Raw genomic sequence first — 27,442 nt, 5'->3', positions numbered from 1 at the left:
TAGTGGCAGGTCTACGTCCGTCCCAATACACATTCCACAGAGGGTAATGTCTCTGGTGAGGGTGAGTAACTGGTGGGGCCTGGACACATTATGTTTTAAGGAATGGAGAGTTACGAGGGTATTACCCTACTTAAATTTCATTCAAAGTAATGGGGATATTTCTTATATGCAGATCAAATGTCAAAGATACAAGATGAAATCTTTAATTTGAAACCGGTACACATCGCCCCACTCGTGAAAAGTACCGGAGCAAAGAGACAATGGGATCACGTCACAAATGTAATCTAATAAGGCGTAACAGATAGTGCTTCTCTAGCGTCATATGACATGCGGTGGACATACAGATACATGCAGCTGGGAGCAGTTTGGCTGTTAGCCATCAGTAGACTTGCTGCCGCCTGCAGGCTTTATAATCTCCAAGCCCTGAATGGAATGTGCAGTCCCATTTTGTTAAAGTCAAACCAATAAAAAAAACCCAGAAAAAGAGACAACACTGTGCACAGTTTCAAACTGATTCTGGAAGATCTGTTTAGCCAATCGTATGGCGCAGAGAGATCCTTTTATTTGTGAAACACTGGTGTTGACATTCTTACAGTGAAATAACAGGAAGTTCTGGGCAGGCGATTATTTCGAATACTGTATGACGTTTTACATTTACCTCTGAAATACAGAGTTCATATCAGTAGTAGCAGAGCTAAGTGAGTCCAAGTCACTATTAACACATTCACCATAACACATTCTAGGTTTAACAGATGGTGAAATTCTTCAAAGGCATTTAGAAGTTGGTGAGGTAATACTAGTATATGGATGACAACTTCTTTAATTCTTTTAACACGACTTTTCAAGGCTAATTCTTGCCCCTTCGTCAGGTGGATAATGAACATAGGTAACATTGCAGAATATATATAGGTATACATGAAGCCAGGGAGGTAAGATTTATATATAAGCACATAAATGTAATTAGGTATGTACAATCACAGAGGGGAGATGAAAGGGGGAATGTTTTAACAGTAAGTGGTTGTTTACACAGCTGATAGATTGAGGGTCAGTGAGTCCTTGTAGACACACCAGGCAGAGGGTAGGTACACGCTTTGATCTCTATTGATCTGAGGTTCTAATCTTCTGATGTTGATTGCTTCCCAAAGCTTCCTTCTCCGCCAATCACTGATGTTGGAAGCCAGGATCTCGGTGTTTTTTTCAGCTGATGGAGTGGTTTGGATAGTTGACGATGTGTTCAGAGAGGGCCGATTTCAGATCTCATTTTCTTACTGAAGTTTTGTGCCCTTTGAGTCTGATGTTGAATGGTCTGCAGGTTTCACGTATGTAGCTGTTGCCGCAATCACAGTTTATCTTGTAGATGCAGCCTCTGGGGTTGGGGTTGGTTTGATCACTGCCACCTCTTCCATTTGCTCTAAGGATGTTTTTCAATGTCTTATCAGAATAAAAGGTCACATCAACACGGGCAGGTTTTTCTGAGGAGTCGACTGATTTGATGACTTATCTTGCCTTGGTATGGAATGTTGACTCGGATAGGTGCAGGCTCAGGTTTAGGGAGGCGGTTAAGTTGATGACACTTTCACTATCCTTGATTCCAACCACAACCCTGCAGAACTCCTTGACCACCTTAACGAACAACACGCCCGCATCCAGTTCACGATGGAAGTAGAAGCCCAACACAAGCTGCCATTCCTAGACGTATCCCTTGACAACTCATCTGAAAGAATCGTTCCCACTGTCTATCGAAAACCCACCCACACTGACCAGTATATCCACTATCTATCCAACCACCATCCACAAATAAAGCAAGCCATAGTCTCCACCCTAGCAAGACGTGCCAAAGCCATCTGTGACCCAGCCCACCTCCAAGACGAAACTGACCACCTCAAGAGAACTTTCATCACCCTCAATGGATTCCCTACACAACTCGTTGACCAGACTATAGCCACAACCCTCCAGCATCAGAACGAGCGCCTCCCTAAACCTGAGCTTGCACCTATCCGAGTCAACATTCCATACCAAGGCAAGTTAAGTCAACAAATCAGTCGACTCCTCAGAAAATGAGATCTGAAATCGGCCCTCTCTGAACACATCGTCAACTATCCAAACCACTCCATCAGCTGGAAAAACACCGAGATCCTGGCTTCCAACATCAGTGATTGGCGGAGAAGGAAGCTTTGGGAAGCAATCAACATCAGAAGATTAGAACCTCAGATCAATAGAGATCAAAGCGTGTACCTACCCTCTGCCTGGTGTGTCTACAAGGACTCACTGACCCTCAATCTATCAGCTGTGTAAACAACCACGTACTGTTAAAACATTCCCCCTTTCATCTCCCCTCTGTGATTGTACATACCTAATTACATTTATGTGCTTGTATATAAATCTTACCTCCCTGGCTTCATGTATACCTATATATATTCTGCAATGTTACCTATGCTCATTATCCACCTGACGAAGGGGCAAGAATTAGCCTTGAAAAGTCGTGTTGAAAGAATTAAAGAAGTTGTCATCCATATAGTGTCTTGTATTAACAGATGGTGTATAGTAATGATTTATCTGTGTGTCACTAAAGTGCTTTCGGACATAGAAAAAAAATGATTTTCAGGCTGTTACTCTGTATCCTTCAAAACTGCACAACTGCAAATAGGATATATATCGAAATAACGCACTTCGGTCTAGTTGGGCATTCAGTCAGGTAGATAAGAGGATATCCAGAAAAGCATGTTTACTCGTATACTGATTGTGACAAGCAGGCGGGGTAAGTAATTAATCTTTACAAATACACTTGGTTGTTACAGGTAGATTAGCGATTAAGCATCTGCAATACCTGCTGACCGTGGCGTGAAATCAACGCAGCTGCTGTTTAACACGTGTCTTGTAGAGCGATTTAGTTCAGCAAAACACCATAACGACACGATTCGCACGAGGAAATTGAACTTTTCAATCTTTGGACGACAGCCTGTTTCAATGGAATGTACTGGAGAGCGTTCCCGTATATGCAAGTTGGGGTCATATGTCAGGTCGTGGCTCCTGAAACGCACGAGCTGCCTACTGTCACAAGGGTGTCATGTCGAAGATATTTTGTGCTTTTTCATATGCGTTGAATATGTCTCATCTTTTGATTAACATCTTACGTGTCTTTCTTTCATAAAGTTTGTTACAATATGTATGATACCTGATACACACAGAAAGGCGTCGTATTAAATGTCTCAAAATATATAGGTGGCATGACCACAGGAAGATCAAGTGAGTGATTAATATTTAACGTCACAGTATCTCAGCCATATCGTGACGAGAGCATTCTTAAAAAAGGAATCTATGTACATGATAAAAACCCGTCGACGAAGGACAGTAAAACAACTAGAATATCACAATAAGAAATAAAACTAGCGTGAAAAGTTAAAACTAATATTCCTATTCAGACAATACAATATAAAAACAGACTATATAGATTATCAACAACTGAAGGTAGATCACCATACTAGGGGCCATGGGGACTTACAGTACTGCTGCTACCTGCATGGTCCCTAGCTGGATTTACACCATCCCCTCAGCTGCAGGTGATTGTATGCAAGATTAGTCACAAATTAAAATGACAGAAATACTACGGCTAAAAAAATGGAAGATCAAATTGGACTTCAAATATTTTGAGACTTACGTACCCTCTCTGGAGGACAATAATTTTACAGTGCTTTAACCCTCCTCGAGGATACAGCCACTAACACTAAGTTACGAATTCAAACTTCCAAGCATAAAATATTTATCTATTTACAATTCATTTAGCAAATCTAATTCTTTTTAAAATGCAATAATTAAATGAGAGCTAACATTATTAAAAAGATCCTTCAAAGTTCGTGACTTAAGATATTTATCCCTTGTGATGGAATATTCAACACAGTCAAGCAGGACATGCTTTGATGATGGAGGAACATCAGTTGGGGTTACAGATTTTACTATAGTAGGAAAATGGTCGCTTCTACAGAGGTCATCGTGGACTGACCATTCAAATTCATTTAGTAGTTCTGAATATGTGATTGACAAGTCGAGAGCAGAATAGGTCCCTGTACCAGGGTGTAAATATGTGTTGGAACCATCATTACAAATACATAAATCATTGTCAGAACTAAAGTCCTCCAACAACTTACCTTTAGTGTTTGTAGTTACACTACCCCAGAGTGGGTTGTGCCCATTTAAATCTCCCATTATAATACAGGGCTTCGGGAGTTGGTCATATAGAGCTTGAAGATCAGTTTTGGCAAACATCGAAGACGGCGAAATATAGAGAGAGCATAGCGTAAACGCTACATGTAAAGTAATTCTCACTGCAACAGCCTGCATATTAGTATTAAGTGAAACAGGGCTTTGTATAACATTTTGACTGACTAGAACGGATGATCTGCCAGTGGCTCTATCACCCGGAGGTGAAAAACAATGATATGCATTAAAATGACGAATGTCAAATGTATCTGTTTGTTTTAAATACGTCTCGTGTAGACATAACGCTGAAGGTGTAAAATCTTGGACTAATAGCTGTAATTCATGTAAAGTAGTCCTCAATCCTCTGCAGTTCCACTGTACAATATTATTGAAATAAACTATCTTTTGAGGGAATTTATTGTGGATCTACACCGCACTCTTTTGGAGGGCGACAAGCTATGTGTCCTAGAATGGACGTTTTCAGAAACGTCCATGTCTTCAAGAGACCCATATTTATTGAACAACTGAATTTTATTTTGTGACCCTTTAGGAGCTCTGCCACTTTGTTGTTTTGAAGCATCAGGCTTAGGCTTAAGTTTACTTTTCACATTTTGTTGACTATCAGCTGTCGATTGAGACTTTGCGTGTGACTGAGATGATGATGATTTGTGATCAGAAGAAGACTTGGATGTACTAGGAAGTGATTCCTCAGTCTGAGATGATATGACAAGGTACAAAAGCTGTGGAGGATCTCAATTTACCCAAGTCAAGGTAGTCTGGCAGCCTGTGGATGATTTTGTTATTTTTGTGGAAGCTTTCTGGAAGATCAGACCTCTTTGCCAGTTTTTTTGCCTCAGAAAAGGAGATATTTTGAATAAACTATATTCTGTTTATCTCCAGTTGCTCTTTCCAAATAGGACACTATGTAGAAAATGATAAATGGTCGCCTCAGCAGTTGGTGCATTTTTTGACATTACTGTCACAATCTTCTGTTGTGTGTGTCTTTTCACTGCAGTGAGCACACACAACAGACAATGTGCAAGTATTGACACCGTGGCCGAACTTTTGGCATTTGAAACACCGAAGGGGATTCGGAATGTACTTTTCCACACTGATATTACAGTATCCAGCTTTAAATGATGTTTGGAGCAGTAGGTGATGAGAAAGAAAACAGATAGGTATTAGTTTGAATAGCTGTGTTGTTTTTACGGGTAGTGAAATGTTTGACATATAATACACCCTGATCTTTCATTTCGGAAGCGATATCAAGTTCGGACATGTCTGCCAGCAAGCGATCTCGATCACGTACGATTCCCTTACTCGTGTTCAGTGTTTTGTGGGCCGTGACGGTAACCAGAGTGCCAACGAAAGTGTCAGTGTTCAAAAGATTCGTTGACTGTTGCCTTTTGGCGCACTCGATCAACATTGCACCACAACGTAATTTTCTAATGTTCTTTACATCACCGGCAATGCCTTGGATACCCTTAGACACCGCAAAAGGGATTAACTTTAAAGGTGCATTATCTTTGATCTCGATGACGATAAAACGTGGCCAGTAGTCAATGTGTTTAGACGGTTTGAGGTCATCAACAGGGTCATTTTCAAGAGGACGTTTGCTCTTTTTAGTGGGGGTTTCGTAAGCCATGGTGAGTTATTTAGGTTTCATGATCGAGCTCCCCACCCACCACGGAGTATCACAAGGACAGTGCTAAAGCAAGCGGGCTTCCAGCTTGCAGCACCAAGGATACCCGGATGATATACTCCATTAGAAGAATTATGAATAATTGATCCACCAGATTGGCCCATGAGCTATCGCCTTCTGGGCATAAGACTCTAGGCATAGTTCTAAACGTCATAATTCAAATCAAACTTGTTTTAAAAAATAAAACCAAGACCAAAATTACATCAATTTCAAATTATACTTGTCCAATGACACACACACACACACACACACACACACACACACACACACACACACACACACACACACACATATATATATATATATATATATATATATATATATATATATATATATATATATATATATATATTCCATGCGCAGGGCTTGGCATGAGCAGCTGATTGGTTGAACCGGGCCCATTCAACCTACCATTCACCCCCCAGACTCCGTCCTCCATCGACACAGGGCCGCAACCCACGGCAAACGGGTTGGTGGACCAAATATCCTCCCGGGTCCACAACGGGGGTGTCGGCGAGCTCTTCACGTTACCCACGAGGAGGTGGCTCGCCACGGGTGTCCAGGAAGATCGAGAAGACTGGATATTCTTATATATGTTAGGAAATGTCGTATACGTCCCTACTTTAAGTCCCCTATAGAATTATTATGCTGCAGCTTATATCTCTATCACCCAGGCCAACCTCAACCATCGTCTGCTCCATCCGTTCTGATTGTGCTTTTGAGACGACCCCTACCACCTGTTATAGTGAGGTTGCATGACAACTAATAGTTTCAGCATGAGTTGCGCCCTTTCTAGTACAATATCATCGCACGCTAAAAGCCATGCTCTGATAAAAAAGTCACATTGCTCAGCTGTGCACTAATTTCTCCTCTGCAAAATTCTCTTTTCACGTTTCTTTTCATGTTGCACTGAAACTGTAATTAGGTCGAACGTATTTTAACAGATATTTCACACTTTTACATATCAACTACATAAATTGTAGAGGTTAATGTCAAAAAGTTTTTTCTATTCCCGACAGTACTTTTGTGTCTTATGACATGTGGTTATGTTTGACATCAGTTGCTTTTCCCTAACACTAGTTGTACATGTTCACATTTATCTGTGTGCTACCTGAAATACAAACGATTATTTCGAACGCTGTATGACCATTACATTTATCCACATCAATAGTAGCAGAGCTATATATATATATATATATATATATATATATATATATATATATATATATATATATATATATATATATATATATTCAGAGACTAAGCATAGACCTAGGTTGGCATATCCATCGTGCCTGTTCTAGGAAGTCCCTCTCCTGAAGGTCAAGCTTGCCATCCTGTAGGGAGGATGTGTTGGTACCGACTGCAGCCTCCTGTCCACTCCGATGACCATGTAGACTTGTTCCCCTTGTTGCTCAGCTGATCTGAGTAGGGGCATCAGGACCCCTATGATACTGAGCAACTTCCTCCGGGAACTGCTCAATGAGAAAGTAGGGTTTTCCTCTCAGTCTCCAAGCTGCTCACTTTAGACCATCGCCTTCCCTGGTGCACACAAACTTGGCAATGATGGGGTCGGGATCTGTCTCTATCACCTTGTCGCTTGCCGCTAATTCTGTCGACACGTTTGACGTCCACAGTTTCACTGTCCAGTTATTTTATAGAGTCAACATCATGTTTAATGGCGCCTAGCGACGAGAGCTTGGCGTCCACTTGTTTCAGCTTCGCCATGATGATTTTCATATCAAGGCTTCATTGGGTAGGGATGCTGGCCATGGACAATGTCTAGGGGCTGGCTAGTGCGTGTATCCGACGCAGTAGCACTTGTTGACGAAGAGATCTCTGTTCCCTTTTATTTTTGAGAAATTGGGCATTTTATCTGAGGTATGGCTCACATGAAAGAATACACGACATTACTACAGCAAACCCTTGTAACCATACACTGTAACTATACTCTATAACCATACTCCGCAACTATGCTCTGTAACTATTACTATATCTATACTCTATAACCATACTCTGTAAGCGTGCTCGGTAACTAGTACCTTAGCAATGATCTATAATAATGCTCACTAACTATTACTATATCTATACTCTATAACCAAACTCTGTAAGTGTGCTCTGTAACTAGTACTATAACAATACTCTGTAATTATACTCTATAACTATGCTCTGTAACTATACGCTATAATCCATGATCTGTGACTGAGCCCTGTAAGTATATTCTATAATCGTACTCCTCAACTATGCTGTGTAACTATTATCCATATCCCACTGCATACCCACACTCTGTAACTATGGCTATGACTGTATTCTGTGACTAAACTATGACAGTACTTTGGAACTATATTCTATAGCTATACTCTGGAAAGGATACAAAACGACTGTGGGTGGTGATGCCGGTGAATGAAACGCAATAATGTGTTTAAATTACTATAAGTCTATAAAATACACCTGATTAAATACCTTTGTACTATGTCACTAAGTATTGTCTGCTTTCATGTGTCCCCAGGAATTGCTAAATATATATATTTAGAAAGATAGTTAAAAACATTACGGCGGAAGATGTTCATGTATAAACTATACTCAAACACCTGTTCATCTATTAGAAATTGCCATGCATCCCAGGAAAGGTTGTTTAACAAAATGTCATTAAAATATTGACACAGTTGCCTGTTTGTTACGAGGGAGGAGATCAGAGCAAGGGAGAGCCAGGTGTGCGAGAAAGGATGGAAACAGCACACCTCTGGTTAATGAATCAATAACTTTGTCAGCACATTTTACGTGTTTTTTTAACACCTTGCTGTCCATTTCCTTGCACTTCCCCTCGTAACGGTGTTATTTTAACATACACACACACGCACGCACAACACACACACGTGTGTGTGAGTCTGCCGCACACTTCACCTTTCACGTAAATGACGTCCGTGTCATCTCTTGGTGTAGTGGAGTACTGTCACTGTTTGCTGAGACAATGTTTGCACTACCTTATGGTGGCTATGGTCTTTGACTTGGTCTCGGTCTTGACCTTGCACTTGGTCGATCATTCATAGGTCTGCCACATATATCCTGTAACAATGCTCTGTATCCACACTCTGCAACAGTACTCTGTAACTATACTCTGTCACTACATCTGTAACTGTACTCTATGTCCATAGTGTATGTTGTTTGTTTTCATTTTCAGACGTTATAAGTCTTGGGCAAAACCGATCACATAGAATCGTCTTTCTAGCAAAGATAAGGTTCTTGTTTATCACTGAAAATGGATGAACTGATAGGGAAGCTTGGCAGACCAGGCTGTTACCAAGTGATAATTTTCATACTTCTGTGTCTGAACTTCTCACCGTTAGTTTTCAATCATGTAATAATGGCCTTCTTCGGGGCAAGAACCCCACACTCTTGTGACCCTTTGCGAGGGAGCAATGTCTACACCCAAGGAGACCAGAACTTCACTGTTGTTGGAAGGACGACTGGGCAGTGTAGAACCACGATATTTCTGGACAACAGTGACAACATTACACTGACCTGTGGGGCAGGAGACTGGACATATGTGACGGAGGATCGTGAAACCAACATTGTCACAGAGGTAAGTTCGAATTTTTTCGCAGTTTTTTCCAGCACTATCATGATGGGAGACACCAGAAATGGGTTTCACACTTTGTACTCATGTGGGGAATCGAACCCAGATCTTCAGTTTGATGAGTGAACACTATAACCATTGGGCTGCCTTTCTTCCCTATCACAGCAACAATGTATTCAATATTATAATACAATATAATATAAACAGTTTTCAGGAATCAGTGAAGAAGGTTTCTAAACAATAAATGAATATACAATTTGAATATGCAATAAACTTTGAGATTTGATAATATCTTACCATTTTTAAAAGGTTAAAAAGCTTGGTTTAGTAATTTTTTCTATTAAGTTTGTAAAGGAGAGATTTAGTTATCATGATGACAACTTTCAACGGATTTTTATGTTTACCCTTTAAGCCAAACAATATATATTCCTCACTGAAGGTGATTCTGCCTTCAAATATCATCAGAATACGAACATTTACATAAAATATGTGAAACTGTTTCATTTAGTTCGTTGCTGCTGATGGAACATAACCAATCAAACTATATATTGGCGTTACTTAATCTCACAGTTTAACAGGGGCAAAGCTGTTTTGAATGCCAGTGTGCATGACGGGAACTCTCATTTGGATAACATATTTCGTGGGTTACCAGAAGATAGTATCTGTTACCCCATGTCGGTGCCACAGGAGAGAACCATATTAAGCTTTGTCAGCCTACTGCTATGAAAATAAAATTGTGATGCTACTGACAACGTTCAAAATAATCGAGCGAAAAGAATGAGGATGGACAGACCAAACTTAAGCAATCCCCAGGCCAAATAAAAACGTGTTCTCTCAGTATTGTTCAAAGCTGGCGACCCAAGAAATGCAATTAGTGACTCAAATGTGACTGGTGCCATATTCTAATTATACTGAGCAGTTTTGTGAAAATTTAGGTTCTTATTAACATGAGTTATCTCCCTTTGACCAGTGGGATCTTGTGTGCGACAACAGCTACCTGAGACCACTGGCGACAACAATTTACTTCTGCGGTGTGATGGTTGGTGGTCTGTTATTTGGATACCTCTCGGACAAGTTTGGTCGACGTCCCATCATGCTTGTCACGCTGTTTGTGCCTGTGGTTCTCGGCGTTGGCATCTTCTTCGTGCCTTCCTACATCTGGTTTGTGGTCCTCAGGTTCATTGAAGGCGTGTTTCTGCAGGTAGGTGGGGCACAGAGTGTGGTGACAATTCCAGTGTTATTTCATTTTATTTTATTTTATCTTATTTTAGTGATGCCATAATTAGCATAATATGTCAGCAGGGCCGTAATGATTCATCAAACTATCGATGGATGGCAAATGTTGAGTCTCTGAAAAACTAACAATGCATGCATAGATATTATGTGTGAGTATCGATAGTTTAGTAATTGGCATCCCGTCATAAATGCGGAGGATAAAATACAGGAAGAACCAGTAATAGTTTAGTAAATTTTAGCAATGTTTAGTAATGTTTTATGAAATTTTAGTAATGTATCAGTAAAATGTTGGTTTTGAAGTTCTAGTCATGTGTAACCTAACCTTTATCTCTCTATATTTATCTCTCTCTCTCTCTCTCTCTCTCTCTCTCTCTCTCTCTCTCTCTCTCTCTATATATATATATATATATATATATATATATATATATATATATATATATATATGTATATATACACACACACACATAGCTAAATATAGTGTGTGTGTGTGTTGGTTATTATTTTTTAAAAATTAAAACAAGGTTAATACATTATAAAATGGATTACTAGAACAGATGTTAGTTGCAGATGAACAAAAGCAGCTAGACATAGGTTCTACTATTACCCAGATTTACAACGGTATACCATCGCACTTTTAACCAATCCCACCAGAACATCGACTCTATTTGTGGAAGGACTTAGAGAAGTACCCGTTTCTCGATAATGCCTTGAGCTATATCAGTTGTGCTTTGTATCATTAATACGATAAGTATCCAGCCCCGATGATGGCAAATCATGGCAAAGTATTGTAAATTTGATAAAAGAAAAAATAATATCATTATTATACAAGATGGATGCTGCTCAGGAAGAGATAACCAAGATTCCGGAGGATGCAGACAAGCCGAAAAAGAGTTGAAGCTGGTAGAAAGAATGCCTTAGCCAGACACACACACAAAAAATAATTACACATTGTAGGTAACCATAGGTGCATACCATGCATTAGTGGTTTCCCGATTAGCAGTAGGATATGCTCGGTTGACTAAAATGATTATAAAACAACGACTATAAAACTCGACTTCGACCTGTAAGATATTTTTATGCTTATTATGAACATTGGTATGGCGATGGCCACCAAAGACGTTCTGGTAAAGCAAGGTATTATACCTGAAAATATATTAAAGTAATGTAAATAATATGGCCACAATAGCAATGGTGGTTGGTGGAGCTCTTGTGAATTCCCTAGCATTTTCCGGGAGTAATATTCCTTTTTCTCATTTAAAAGATTCAAACGTGACTGAGGTACAGGCGGAACGAAAACGACACAATATAGCTGTAGAAAAACTGCAGGCCGCACAGGCTGAATATGCAAAGATATGCCCGAAGACACTAGATTTTATCAATAATCAACTCCAACGCGAAAATCATATCGTTAGAACTATCAAGGACGTCAATGAAGCTATGAAAGAATACAGCGTGTTAACAGGTAAACAACTAGAACCATTAGGCAATGCACCAACGATTTCTCAGTATTACACTCCTTCAGAGGGTCAGAAAGATGTGAGTTGGCCTTTGTGGCACTTGGTTTAGCAGTGACAGTGTTAACTGTTAAACAATTAGACTAATTACACAAATTATTATATGAAAAAATGAGATCAGCACCGTATATTTGCCAATGACTACTTATGGGGAAAACTGAAATTTGTTGTTTTCACCCTAAAGATTATACTAAATTAAAGGTGCTCGGTGTGTGGTATAGGAGTGAAAGGTCATTACCGAAAATGAAAAGCTCATGGCGCAGATAAAATATGATTTCAGCTTATTTATGAGAAGGGAAAAAAAACTACATCTGCGAAGTTAAATGTATAGTTAAACGAAGTTAAACGAAGTATAGTTTAGGCTCCCTGTCTTTGATATCCACTCGATTGATATTGTACGTTTTCATAGAACAGATAGGATCTGTAGTTCGTTTACAGGTGTCTCCCTCGTATTCACCTGGTTGATATAAATATCTAACAAGTGCGCGATCTGGATTTTTCTTCTTTTTTTTATGACGTGGTGCTGCAGATTCTGATACAACGGATTTCATACGGATTGCTTCGACTGGTCTCTTATCAAGTAGTCTTGTTACTTCATTGTTCATAAAGTCAACCGCCCGAGGAAGTTGTACTACCCATTCAGTGTTTCTGTGTGTGGAATACTCCCAGGCCCCCAATTTGGGATCCTCTAACTCACGTGAATATTGGCACGCAAAGAACCGTTCGACTATGGCTTGACTTCGATGTTCTCCGGCCGCACCCCGCCTTACCTTGGTATTGTGTTTGGCTAGGAGTTGTGGTATGACACCCATAAATTCCGGGCCTGGATCGACTTGCAGTTCCGAGGGCCACGTCAGCGGACTGCGTTTGTATTTGCGCTCGAATCCACGGGCAACTTGAGTTGCATCCTTCACGGTCAAAGGTTTGGCTTCCTTGTAGTGGCTGGCTTCGTCAACAACTGTCAGGATGTACTTGTAGGTTTTACCTCTAACCCTGTCGTGTTGATGAAACAAGTCAGCCTGGTGAACTTGATAAAGTATGTGAATACCGAATTTTCTCCTGGGTATATATTTTGGTGTTGGTAAGTACATTTGCCATATAGCTTGTTTTTGTAAGCAGGCTTTGGCTTTTTCTTCCGAGACACGTTCGTCTTTAGCTAATTTGTTTATAGCATCTGCCCCTTTCCAATATCTAACTGAAGTAAATCCAATCACATATTAAAGTTTGCCGCTAATCTTGAACTCAGTTCAGTGGAGTACTTCCGCGTGTATGCAATCAGTGATGTTTTCGTTGAAACAACACACTCTGCATAGGCCAGATAAGCTTAAAACAGTTCAAAGGGGTTAAATTAAATGGCATGACTCAAATTGGTGGACTCAAAAGCAAAGAATGAATAATGTGTCAAATTTTAAACAGACATACACTTCACAATCATTTTGAAGTTTGTTACTGTTACTAAGTGCCAGCCGTTAGGTTTACTTGGCCCATTCAAGGCCTCCACACCTGAGAAAGCTGCCCGCATGAAAGCCGCGAACAAGACGATAATGGAGAGTTCTTCGACAATTGACAACACGACAACTCCACGCGGAGTCAAGCGGAAGAGAAATAATAACCACTATTCTCCTGCGACTCGGGCAAACATTGCAAAATATGCATTTGAACAGGGCAATACAAGAGCTGCTAAACGCAGTGATCATTTTCCGACCATTCTTCAGACAATAACTCCAGCTGACGTTCCTCCATCATCAAGATGGAACTTCAACAAAGCTAACTGGCCTTTGTTCAAATCATCATGTACGAGCAGATTAAATCTTGATCGTTTTATTGATGTTTCCGATTCAGTGCAATTATTCTCCGATGAATTACTCAAAATAGCCAATGAATGTATTCCTAAGTCCTTTGCAGTTCCACATATTCGTAAACCATGGTTCAATGATGAATGTAAACAGGCTAGGAAGTGTAGGAAGAAAGCTGAAAAGTATTTTCGCCGACACCCTACCGTACATAATCTCAACAAAGTTAAAATTTCAAATGCCAAGGCTAGACGTGCTTTTAAACAAAATAAGCGTCAGTCTTGGCGCAATTATGTTTAAAAAATCAATTCATGCACGCCCATGTCTAAGGTGTGGAACATGATTCAAAGAATGAAGGGGAAAGGTTCTAAATCTAACGTTCATCATCTAAAGGATGGTGATACTCTCTTAACTAATAAAAGTGACATTGCCAATACACTAGGTGGAACTCTCGCAAAACATTCATCTTCATCCAATTACGTTCCTCAGTTCGAAAAACACCAGGAACAACAGGAGAAGAAAAGACTAAATTTTAACTCGGACAATGGTAAAGACTATAACGAATTATTTTCGTTACATGAGCTCCACACTACTCCTTGACCAAGCTCATGATACAGCAACAGGGGCTGATGATATTCATTATCAGCTCCTAAAGCATTTGCCCAAATCTTGTTTGGAAACTCTACTAAATATATTTGATAAAATATGGATCACAGGGAACTTTCCACGTTCGTGGCGTAATGCCATTGTAGTCCCCACACCAAAGTCTGGCCGGGATCATACTGATCCGTCTAATTACAGACCGATCTCTTTAATGAGTTGTGTCTGTAAAACCATGGAACGAATGGTCAACAATAGACTTACTTGGTATCTTGAAACCAATAACCTTATAACAAATATTCAATGTGGTTTCAGGAAAAAATCGTAGTACCATTGATCATTTGGTACATTTAGAATCCTTTGCTAAAAATGCTGTAGTAAATAAACAACATGCTGTATCAATTTTCTTTGATCTTGAGAAAGCTTATGATACGACCTGGAAGCATGGCATTTTGAAGGATCTACATGATTTTGCCTTGAGAGGGCGTTTGCCTCTTTTTATAACACAGTTTTTACAAGACAGACAGTTTCAAGTCCGAGTGGGTTCAACCCTGTCTGATCATTATAATCAGGATCAGGGTGTCCCTCAAGGTAATATTTTGTCTGTCACTCTATTTAGTATCAAGATCAACAGTCTATCAAAGGTTTTAAATGATTTAATTGATGGATCACTTTTTGAGGATGATTTTAAAATTTCTTGCCGCGGTAAGAATATGCATACTATTGAACTCAAATTATGTTTAAACAAAATAAATAAATGGTGTCTAGAAAACGGCTTTACATTTTCTAAGTCAAAAACTAATTGTATACACTTTTGTAGAAAATGTAAGTCGCATAAGGACCCAGAACTATTTTTAAATGGCACTCCCATCAAAGTTGTAAAGGAGGCCAAGTTCTTGGGTTTACTTTTCGATTCCCACTTAACCTTTTTGCCGCATATCAAATCACTAAAAACAAAATGCTTGAAGGTACTGGATTTACTGAGAGTGGTATCCAACTCAAAGTGAGGAAGGGATCACGCTACTCTCCTACACCTATACAGATCACTTGTCCGTTCAAAACTTGATTATGGTTCCATCGTATATTGTGGAGCCTGCAAAAGCAACCTTAAACTTCTTGATTCTGTCCATCTCCAAGGTTTAAGACTTTGTCTTGGATCGTTTAGAACTTCACTTATTGACAGTCTCTATGTTGAGGCTGATGAACCATCTCTTGAGCAACGCCGTATAAAATTACCTTTACAGTAAAATACTAAATTATTTTACTCTAATGAATCTAACCCTGCCTATAACTGTGTTTTCAATCCACTTTATGAGGATTTACACTGCAAGAAATCTTCTCTTGTTCCGCCTCTAGGACATAGAATTAAACCATTTCTTTCTTTAGCTGGCATTGAGCTGGAAAATATAGCTCCTTCCTGTCTTTCTCCTCCTCCTTGGCAATTGGTTAGACCACAAGTTGACCTAACATTAACTACATTTAAAAAAAACAGAAACTAACGAATTACAATATAAAGAAGAATATAATCAATTAACTAAATATAGCAATTACAAACCCTTATTTACAGACGGTTCCAAAGACGGAGGTGCAGTAGCTTGTGCCACTGTCATTGGATCGAAAACAATATCAGAATTCCAGATAACAGCTCAATTTTAATGCAGAAGCAGAAGCCATACTAACAGCTCTCAAATATATTCAAAAACACCCTAAACATAAACAGTATATAATCTTTTCCGACTCTCTTTTTTGCCTTCAGGCTATTTCTTGCAGACATCCACTTTTAATACAAGTTATTGAATTGTATAATGATCTTGCTAATGGCCAATGCGACATCGTCTTCTGTTGGTTACCCAGCCATGTAGGAATCTCTGGTAACACATTGGCTGACCTTGCTGCTAAGGCAGCAGTCAACAAATCTGTGACACCACTTCTTATTCCTTACAGTGATTATAAAGCCATCATTAGATCTTTTATCCGTGACCTGATGTAAAAGAAGTAGGACTCCCAGGTAGGCATCAATAAATTACATGAAATAAAGCCGTATATTGGTTACACCTATTTGGTTTGTCAGTCCAGATTTGAAGAGGTCATCATGCGACGATGTCGTATTGGCTACACAAGATATACACATGCATACCTGTTAAAAGGTGAGGATCCTCCGTTTTGTATCCCTTGTGATGAGAGAGTCACAGTCAAACATATCCAGCTTGACTGTGTGGAATTCTCATCACAAGGGATAAATATTTTAATGTCAAAACTATTACAGATCTTTTTGCTGATGTTCGTTATCATTTAATAATTATTTTTTTAAAAAAGAAATTGATTTAATGACTGAATTATGATTACCATATGTTGTAGATAGATGAATTTTAACGAATGGTAGTAGAAATTGGCAACTGGTATTGTTAGTGGCTGTATCTTCAAAGGGGGTTAAAGCATCGTAAAGTTATTGTCCTCCTGAGAGGATACGTAAGTCCCAAAACTTTCACGGTTTAATTTTTGATTACCCGATTTTAAACGTAGCATTTTCGTTCTTTTAAAACTTTGGCTAAACGTTCCTACAATCGCCAGCGGCTGGGGGGGATGATGTAAATCCAACTAGGGTCCATGCAGGTAGCAAAGGTAACGTAAGTCCCCATGGTCCTTAGTATGGTGACCTACCTTCAGTTGTTGGCGATCTATAGCCCGTGTTTTACATTGTATTGTCCTCTATAGTTGAACTGTTTTAGAATTCATTACTGGTTTTCATTATCTATCTGTGATAATCCAATTGTTTTAGTGTCCTTCGTTGACATTTTTACCATTCACTATTATGTACGATATTTATGATTCTCGTCACGATGTGGCTGAGATATTGCCGATGTGACGTTAAACATTAACTCTCACTCACTCTCTATTTTGATAACAAAAACATATACAAATCCAGATTCAGATGAAAGGCCCCGGGTGTCTTCATTATTTAAAGCTATTTTATATCTTTCTCAAGCAGTTGAAAAAGAAATTGCAAACAAATATACGCCACGGAATGGAATCGAAGTTTAAAGTAGCCCAGTGTTCACACAAATTCAAACAACAGTGAACAATGATACCCCTTTAGATAATCCTATTCTGCAAATTAAAATACATGAATTACCTAATTCTTCTCAATTTGTTGTTTGGGTGAAATTATACGATAAAAGTAAACCAATAATAATAAATGGAAAATATCTTGTTATCATCCATTAATGGAAAATAACCAGAATAACATTCATAGACTTCTTGTTAAAGGATCAGAATATTGATCAAGAAGGGTGGTTGATGTTAGTTCTTTATGTCTTGGTAGTATTTGTACTTCACTTGGGGTTGAATTACAAACTGCGATTGTAAAAAATGGTGAAGATAAATATAAAGATGCTTTAGATGAATTAATAAATGATGAAAAAGTTCCCTGTCTTATATAAATACCCCGCAGTCTTCATCTCACTAGGGGGATAAAGTTATAAATTAATATGAGTGAGGGTTTATTCCATAGGTTATATGGGGTGAGCCAGAATCCCAACCTCAATGAGAAGACTGTTTTACAGGGAGATTTGGGTTATGGGGTTTATAAATTAATGTGAGTGAGGGAAAAATAGTTTTTTTTATTTCATGGGTTATATGGGGTTGTCCCGTATCACTACTGTTTATGCAACTGGGGTGAGCCAGAACCCCAACCTCAATGAGAAGACTTGTGTACTTGTGTCCCAGGGCATTCAGGTATCCAACTATGTGTTATATTCACTCACGTACCTTGTGTCCTTGTGTTGTAAGGCCTGCAGATATCCAGCTGTGTGTTAACTCACTCATTCACTCACCTCGTGTATTTGAGTTCCAGCCCCTGCAGATATACAGCTATGTATTAACTCACTCACTCACTTTGTGTACTTGTGTTCCAGGACTTGCAGACATCTAGCTGTGTGTTAATTCACTCAGTCACCTTGTGTGCTTATGTTCCTGAAAATATCCATCTGTGTGTTAATTCAATCACTCACCTTGTGTACTTGTGTTCCAGGGATTGCAGATATCCAGCTATGTGTTGGTGGTCGAGATGTTTCTCCCAGCCTATCGCCCAATAGCTGGTGGTGTCATTGAATGTTTTTGGGGTGCAAGTGTCATGGCCCTAGCAGTGATTGCCTTCCTTATCCGTGACTGGAGATACATGCAGCTTGCAATCTGTTTGCCAAGTCTCTTGGCGACATTCTATATATGGTGAGTCTAGACCGGTATATGCTGGAAGTAGTTTCAGATAATAAGAATAACAGGATCCATATGTGAATTTAGAAGTGAATACGTTTGATTACAAACAATGGTTACTCTAGATGCTCAGATGTGTGGACAATTATTTATCATGTAAAAGGGTGACAGTGGTTTGTCGGTTGATTTATTCATTTATTGGCTGACGTGAATTCGAATATGAACACACGATGCCATTTAGTGGTCAAGAGTAACACAATATATTTGGGATGACACTTCTCTCAGTAAAGTTCAGATTCTAGTGCGTTTGTTGGGTGCCGTCTGGCAACACATCAGTTTATATTACAAAAGGGTACAGTACGTATAATGGTCCTAGATCATCGGTTTCGTCCATTTCGGTTCTTTATATGAGAATTTACATCGGGGACTCCTTCTTTCCGTCTGGGAAAGATATGCATAGATTTTGACAAAATGATTCAATTTCAACGTGTTTTAGAAAAGGTTTCAAACAGTTAATACAATGACGAAAACCGAAAATACCAAATTTTGGGATTGCATTACAGTATACCCAAATGAAGGCAAAATACCACGGTATACCATTTCACCCCTGCTTTTTTCCTAATATTTTTGACATCTTGGAAGGAAATGTTAATTATTCATAGCACTGTTTCCCAACAAGCATGTCCATATAGGTTGGATTGCACGATTGCACAAGAATATGGCATGTGAAATCTGAGGCTGTTGCCAGGTTTAAGACATCTTAAAGCAACTGATTTGATAGATGGGTTGCCTGTATCGCATAGAGACAAAAGCATCAGATATTTAGCTAGCTCTTTCACTCAAGGTTCATCACGTTTTTACAGAATCATGTTTAGTTTGTTGTTTGTTACGAGTAAAAATGCCAAAGAAAGGGACAGCTAGGTGGGCGAGAACGGATGACCAACAACTTTCTCAGCACTAACGTGCACAAGCTTCTCGAAAACCAGTCTGTCATTTTTTCTGCACTCCTCCCTCGTAGCAAATAGTGAACTGTGTGAATATTAAGTCTTTGAATGTCATTTAGAAGTGTAAATACATAAGAATGAAGATTTTATGGATATCAACTTCTTTATGAGAGAACACAACGTTTCGGAGTTAATGCTTACTCCTTCATCAGGTGATGAAGGAGTAAGCATTAACTCCGAAACGTTGTGTTCTCTCATAAAGAAGTTGATATCCATAAAATCTTCATTCTTATGTGTGAATATTTTAATGGGTGTTTATTTCTTGGACTTATGAAAATTATGCAAATGCAAAACTCTCGCAGACTTGGGTTGATGTTTTGATTTTGATCAATGTTTCATCGAGTAGTATATGTTTATTAATTTTCGAGTTACAATTACAATTCATGGGCCCACCTTTGAGTCAAGTGGACTGAAGTTCCCCATCACAACACTTTCAGTATAATGCCCGAGTCTCTCCGCTGGATGGTGATGTACGGGAAACTAGATGCTGCTGAGAAGCAGGTGGAGAAGGTGGCCAAGTTCAACAAGAAGGAATTTCCCACTGAGAGTTGGATGTCTGTGAGGGCCATTGCAGAGGGCATGCAGGAGACACAAACTCAGGAATATACATTCCTTACACTTCTGAAAACTCCACAGCTGAGAAAAAGAAGCTTAATTCTGTTTTATCAGTGGTAGGTATTGCTTGTCTTCTTCATCTGAAGATGAATGTACTTGTAGTCAAATGTATTTGCAGTGGTTAGTAGGTGCCTGGTTGTAGGTGCTATTAACTGGATAGCAATATAACATGATACAGGGCCCTATGCAATAAACAAGAAGCTGATATCAGATAAGTGGCTTATGTACAACCCAACTTCTAGAGTACTGATTGAGTGAATGAGTGTAATTTCACGCCGTTTTTAGCATTATTCCAGCAATATCACCTCGGGGGACGCCAGAAATGGGCTTCATGCACTGTAGGCATGTGTGGAATCGAACCCGCATCTTCAGTGTGATGAGTGAATGCTTTAACCACTATGCTACTATAAAACGCTGAGGGTCAGTGAGGTAGACTCGTGGTTTAAGCATTCGGCCGTCAAGCTAAAGACCCAGATTCAGTGCCCCACATGGGTACTATGTGTGAAGGATATTTCTTGTGTCCCCTGCCATGATATTGCTGGAATGTAGCTCAGCATTAGATGCACACCGGAAAGTAATTCTAATGTGAAACATATGACTTGTTTCTAGAACGTCTCTTAAGTCTCCACCAACATAAGAAGATTGGCAAAGGTGGCATGTCTTTACAAGATGTGCAAATGAGCCTGCGGGCTTCTAGAATTTCTGATTTTGTCTGTGTTCTCACACGTTATCAACATTTAGATTTGATGACATTTCTGCTAAATTTATACTGTTGAAGGTTCTGAGCATTGGATGAATTTTGTGACACCAACATGTGACATAGATCTGTGTTCAGTGACTTTCACAGCAATATCCCCCTGTCTAATGTTGCAGGCTGGCTCTGTCAGTAGGTTACTATGGCCTGACCCTACAGATCACGTCTCTGAAAGGCAACAAGTACATCATCTTCCTCATCGGAGCAAGTGTAGAGATGGCTGCCTATCTGCTTGACATCATTATCATGAAGTTGTAAGTAAACATTGACATCTGTTGCAACAAAACACTCCTTTTCTTGTGATTTGCATTAGGGGTGGGGTAGCCTAACGGCCGAAATATTCTCTCGTCATGCTAAAAGCCTAGGTTCAGTTCTCCACATGGGTGCAATATCTGAAGCTAATTTCTGGTGCCCTCTGCCATGATATTTAGAATATTGGGAAAAGTCAGCGTATAAGGCCCCTCACTCATTCTCTTACAGTTTCTTCTTGTGGGGAATACACGTCAGACATTGTGCTCTGCACGTTATATTTCAGTTCTTTATAAGGATATGGAATATATTTTGAAAACATCAACTATATTTTGTTATTTGATTCCTTCTGATTATTGTTGTATTCAGTAAAGTTGACAATATCTGTGACTGCCTGTTTCAGTTGTAAGCGGAGATATTCGGTTGTGACCTTTGCCTTCCTGGCAGCTGTAACTTGCATTGTTGCTGGGGCTCTTCCATCAGGAAAAACAGGCAAGGATTTCTCATAAACTAGTTCCACATAATTATTTGTTTGTACACTGAAAATAGGCATGATGCGAAAAAAATCCACGCTATATCAGAAGTAGTTACCATTGCTGTATAAACAATCAAACCAACAAACAGAACAAGCAAGTTTGTTAATAACTTGCCCCATTCACTCAGCAGTGAATGAGTACCCAGTGGGATAAGTCATATGACCTTTTAGCACCTCACAGGCAGGTTTGCTTATCAAGGATATTAATGATCGAGCATGCTCAAGAGTGTGGAAACAGGTGGTTTATGAATGACCATTATCATTATCATTACATCATTTTAAGTGGTTTTGAATGTTGCGATGATGATGTTGATAGTGAATTCATGATGGTAAATGGACATGCAAATAACATGTACCAGCTGGATGATGATGATAATTAAGAATGTTCACAGATTAAATTACAAGTGGAAATAACATGTGCGAGCTGCAAACAGCTACTTTGTTTTTAAGATTCACGTACCGGCTAGACCACCAGTTGCCAGGTTTCCATTATGCATTAGCTTGTACGTTCTTAACATTTCCCCACTTTTTATTTGATCTGTGTCACTTCTTAGTCTGTGAGGATCCAGGTTAAAACTGGTCTTCAACAAGCCATGCTTATCATAAGAGCCCACTAATGGGACGGGTGGTCAGGTATTGATGACTTGGATGGCAAGTGTCATCGCATTCCAGTTGAGTTGATCAATTCTCATTTTGCTGATAACTGGATTGTCTGGTCCAGACTCAGTTATTTACATATACAGGTGGAATATTGCTAGGACTGTGCAACAGAACTGTTAGACTGGTGTTTACCGGTTCAGACATAAAGGTAATATGTATTGCGGCACGCTGATCGGAGAGCAGTATTTTGACATGAATTTGTACATTTTCGCAACACTCGGAATTTTCGGATTTGTGAATTGTTCTTTCCTGGTTTCATTTGTATCAAGTATTATTTACATTTCTATTTTGTGACAATTAAAGGTTTATTGAATTTAATCAAGCATGGTCATTTTGTTGATCTCGTAATATATGCTTTCGCATCGCCATGTGTTGCAGTCTAAACTTTTCTGCAATACTCATCTCAAATTATTGCTGATTGGGACATTGAAGATCAAACAAACAAACAAGCAAACAAAATCTAAATGCCATTCAGAGCGTTAAGATTAAAGATTACCCCCAAATGCCGAAATTTAGACCCGTGAAGGTCCCGGGATAGAATAGGCCTTCAGCAACCCATGTTTATCATAAAAGGTGACTATGGTTCTCGGAAGAGGCGACTAACGGGATCGGGTGATCAGGCTCGCTGACTTGGTTGACACATGTCATCAGTTCCCAATATGCGCAGATCGATGCTCATGTTGTTGATCACTGGATTGTCTGGACTGGATTGTTAGACTTGATTATTTACAGACTGCCGCCATATAGCGGGAATATTGCTGAGTGTAGCGTAAAACTAAACTCACTCACTCACTCAGTGAACTGTAGATTATTTACTTGTTCATGTATGCAAACAAGATTATATTACTGTTCACGACCCCATACTGTTTCAAGCACCGCGAACACAGTCACTGCGGATGCATATGAGTGCAGCGCAGCACAGCTGTTGAGACTTTGAACTCCTATTTTGTGGTCTTTTTCCATCGCGTTTTTTTTTTCAACTAAATCGGTAGAATTGGCATTTTTGATGTTTTGATTCAGTATGTGCATACGGAAAGGTATCAGAATTTGCAAAGTTGTGTTTTACATTGCATGTAACCTTTAATCCATAGTAATTCAAATATTGTAGATAAATGAGACCAGAATCTTGCAGCTCCTCAACACAGAAGCTTTGTGGGTGACTGAACCCACTCCTTTGATGTATTTATCAGCAGTTCATCATGAATAGCCATTTTTAAGTGTGTAATGTTCTTAACTGGTTGGTAATCTAATCAGCTTCAGACTATCATCAGAATCTGTCCACTGGATTTGCCATCGTCGGCAGGTTTGCAGTTGCAGCATTGTGCAGCTTGTACTTCATGTACACCTCCGAGCTGTATCCCACCGTTATCAGGTATGTTATCAAAGAGCTGTATTCCATCGTTATCAGGAATGTTATCTAAGAGCTGTATCCCACCATTATCAGGTATGTTGTTTATGAGCTGTATCCCTCCATTCTCAGGTATGTTATCTATGACGTGTGTCCCACCGTTAGCATGTATGTTATCTAAAAGCTGTATCCAACCATTATCAGTTATGTTATCTATGAGCTGTAACCTACTGTTATCATGTATGTTATCTAACAGCTATATCCTATTGTCATCCATTATGATTTCTATAAGGATTTTATATTTGTTCAAATTACGAACCATCCCGCTGTTATCAAGCATGAGTTATCAAATAACTGTATCCCATTGTTATGAAATATAAGAGCTGTATCCCACTATTATCAGGTATGTGATCTAAGTGCTGTATTCCACTGTTATCCATTATGCCCCATGAGGCACAACCATCCCATTGCTATATATCAGGCATCTAAGAAATACATCCCACTGATATCCATTATGCCTTATAAGGTGGCACTATCCCACTGTTATCAGTAACCATCATTATGATATATTAGTTAGAGCTGTATCCCAGTGTTATCAGGTATGTTATGTTGCAGGATACCCTAATGGTTAAAGTGTCTGCTTGTCACGCTGAATGCATTGGTTGGTGTGAAACCCATTTCTGGTGTCCCTCAACGTAATATTGCTAAAACAGACGTCAAACCATACTCACTCACTCACTCACATGTCGGATTCCATGGAACAAGTGTCAAGTTTCTATTTTGGCTGAGTGTACAAGTCAAAGAGTATTGGCACTGCAAAACTAATATGTGAGTTTGCCTAGGCCCTTAAACACATTCCTAACCCAACATCACTCAATCACTCGCTCACTCAAATGTCTTTCAGAAACATTGGAATGGGAACGTGTACTTTCTGGACCAGACTTGGAGGTGCCATTGCTCCACAAATAAACACCCTGGTAAGTATCACACGGCTCAAGCTAGCAAGTACCTTGGAAGATTATGTCGACATGAGAGACTATTAATATTGCAAGTTATAACCATTCTGGGTTATAAAACGACATTTGCTCACCAACTCCATCTTACTGCAGGTAATAAGGTAATATAAATGGGGGGTTCGGGTGGGAGAAGGGTAGAATGTGGTGCAAGCGGTCCCTCGTCATGTCGAAGATCCGGGTTGGATTCCCCACATGGTTACAATGTGTGATGCCCATTTCCGGTGTCCCCAGCCGAGATGTTGCGGCGTTGCCCCGGCCCCGATGGTTTTACATTGTCTACCAAGAGTAAGGAGAAGTGTTTTCTCCAACATATAAACCGTCCATGCTGTATAATTACAATATAGATGATCATTTAATTAAGCTACATAACAATAACTGAAGCGTGCGTAAAATCATTTTTAATTCAACCCCACGTCTTTCGTCGGCCCGGTGGTCGTGTGGTAGAACGTTTACGTACAAATCTGAGAGTTGCAGTGCTAGTCTAGCTTGTCAAAACATTTGCACCTTGAGCTTAATCTTGAAAGATATTTTTTGTTTATTTCAAACACTCAAATATCATTTGAATGTTCATATAGAGTTACGAAAAGATGACTGCGGACAGTAAAACCTGGGAAGAGGTCTTACTAATGAAAAGTAAAACGTAGGAAGAGGTCTCACTAACGAAAAGTGAAACCTGTCCCTATAAATCAAAAACTCCAAATACGGTTTTTCTGGGAAGTCAAGAGGTGACCTAATACTGTATATAGTGAGGAGCACACTTCACGTTTACACAAGCAGCATAAAACTAAACTCACTCACTCACCTACCAAAATCCATCACTCACATTATATCTACAGCATGATAGCTAAGCTGCAGGGTCACTTTCTGTCCTTGAGGAAGGGATGGGGTAGTCTTTGGTGAAAACCTTACCTCGTCACACATGGGTACAATGTGTGAAGCCTTTCATTGGTATCCCTGACATGATACATGGGGAATACTGGTTAACTGCATAACGGTAACCTGCATTGTTGCTGAGGTTCTTTCATCAGAAGTAAATGCTGGATTATTGATAACCGGCATAAAAGCCAGCTCACTCACTGACTCTTTGCAGGGTCAGTACACCTCGGAGTCGGTGCCAGTGATAGTGGTTGGTGTGATGATGGCCATGTTTGGCCTCTCGGCCATCATGCTGCCAGAAACCCACCAACAGAAGCTGCCAGACACCATAGACGACATAGAGGGACGGAAGATGAATGGTGCGCAAGTAACTGAGATGGTGCATGATAAGGAACTCCTGAAGCAAGGGAACCAGGAGAAAGATTCCTTAACTAGATTATAGGAAACTTGTACATTACCAGAGGGCATCAAACGATATATCGTGCCCACCAGCCTATCCTACATCTTGTAGAAGCAGAGGTGTTTTACATTAATCACCCCATTTATTAGAAGTACGATGGCTATAGTTCAGGAAATGTGAAGTGTTTCCACAAATACTTAATGCTTATATATTCAGAGCAGTCTGATATCCTCTGTTCTGATATCCGCTATAGCTGTACCAATACTGTGGAAATAACATCCGAAGTTTTGGAATGCCAAGCAGTTATATCAATTTTGTGCAATCCTGCATAGAGGTGAGACTTCCGTGTGTGCTGGGTGAATGCTGTGATATATAGTGTATATTTAGTGAGTTTGTAGAAGGATGATTTATAATGGTGGAAGGTAGATGTATCAGCCGTGAGGAGTTTTGGGGAATTGTTGAATTTTGGGATTTTGTGGCACAATTCTTCAGGTAAAATAAACCTTTCACAGTGACCACTGCCTTCCGAATAGTTGTGATAGATCTGCAAACATGTTCTCTATTTAACTGACAACAGTATTTTTGTTCTCGTTGTAATTGGGTGTTGTAATGGGATCTTGTCTAAAAAAAAAATACATTTCAGTCTTTTTGCAGTGAGAACGTACCGATGAATTTCTCTTTCAACAAAACTGTAAACAAAGTACGATTGCAACTCTTCATAAATTTACCTTTCCATTTGAACATTTAAATCTCACAATTTTATTCAGCTTATCATAAAGTTTGTTCAACAAACAATATGTCTGTAATATCATGACTAAAACCAGTTCTAAATTCATAAGACCAGCATATAATATATATGTCCTTGTCGACGAAGGATAGTAAAACCACTGGATTATCACAGATTGAGTTAAAACTAGCTAGCAGACATGTTTAAAATGAGAAAATTATTTTGTAAAGCTGCAATGTTGCAGCCATATCGTGATGAAAACATTCTTGACATAAAAAAGAAATATATGTATATTATGAAAAAGCCTGTCAACAAAGGACTGTAAACAACCAGAATATCACCACTGGAATTAAAATAAGCGCGGAAAGCTAAATCCGATAGTACTATTTAAACAGTACAATTTGAAACCTGGCTATAGATCGCCAAC

General features: G+C 39.3%; 1 protein-coding gene across 1 annotated transcript; it reads left to right on the top strand.

Moving 5' to 3' along the window:
- Positions 1–1,656: 1,656 nt before the first annotated feature.
- Positions 1,657–26,330, top strand: LOC137275089 (organic cation transporter protein-like). The gene is made up of 10 exons (XM_067808153.1): positions 1,657–2,020; positions 9,139–9,482; positions 10,447–10,677; positions 18,650–18,846; positions 20,273–20,506; positions 21,324–21,458; positions 21,857–21,945; positions 23,903–24,020; positions 24,901–24,973; positions 26,103–26,330. Exons 1-10 carry the CDS (start codon positions 1,657–1,659, stop codon positions 26,328–26,330), a joined length of 2,013 nt encoding a protein of 670 aa, XP_067664254.1.
- The last annotated feature ends 1,112 nt before the right edge of the window (positions 26,331–27,442 follow it).

Source organism: Haliotis asinina, chromosome 1, assembly GCF_037392515.1.
Source record: "Haliotis asinina isolate JCU_RB_2024 chromosome 1, JCU_Hal_asi_v2, whole genome shotgun sequence".
NCBI lineage: Eukaryota > Metazoa > Mollusca > Gastropoda > Lepetellida > Haliotidae > Haliotis > Haliotis asinina.
Note: the sequence above shows the minus strand (reverse complement) of the source record. Positions and strands in the feature narration are given on the sequence as shown.

Coding starts and splice junctions, on each gene's coding strand:
- LOC137275089 (XM_067808153.1), top strand. CDS start 1,657: ATGGAAGTAGAAGCCCAACACAAGCTGCCATTCCTAGACGTATCCCTT. Junction 9,483..10,446: donor AAACCAACATTGTCACAGAG/GTAAGTTCGAAT, acceptor CCCTTTGACCAG/TGGGATCTTGTGTGCGACAA. Junction 24,974..26,102: donor CTCCACAAATAAACACCCTG/GTAAGTATCACA, acceptor GACTCTTTGCAG/GGTCAGTACACCTCGGAGTC.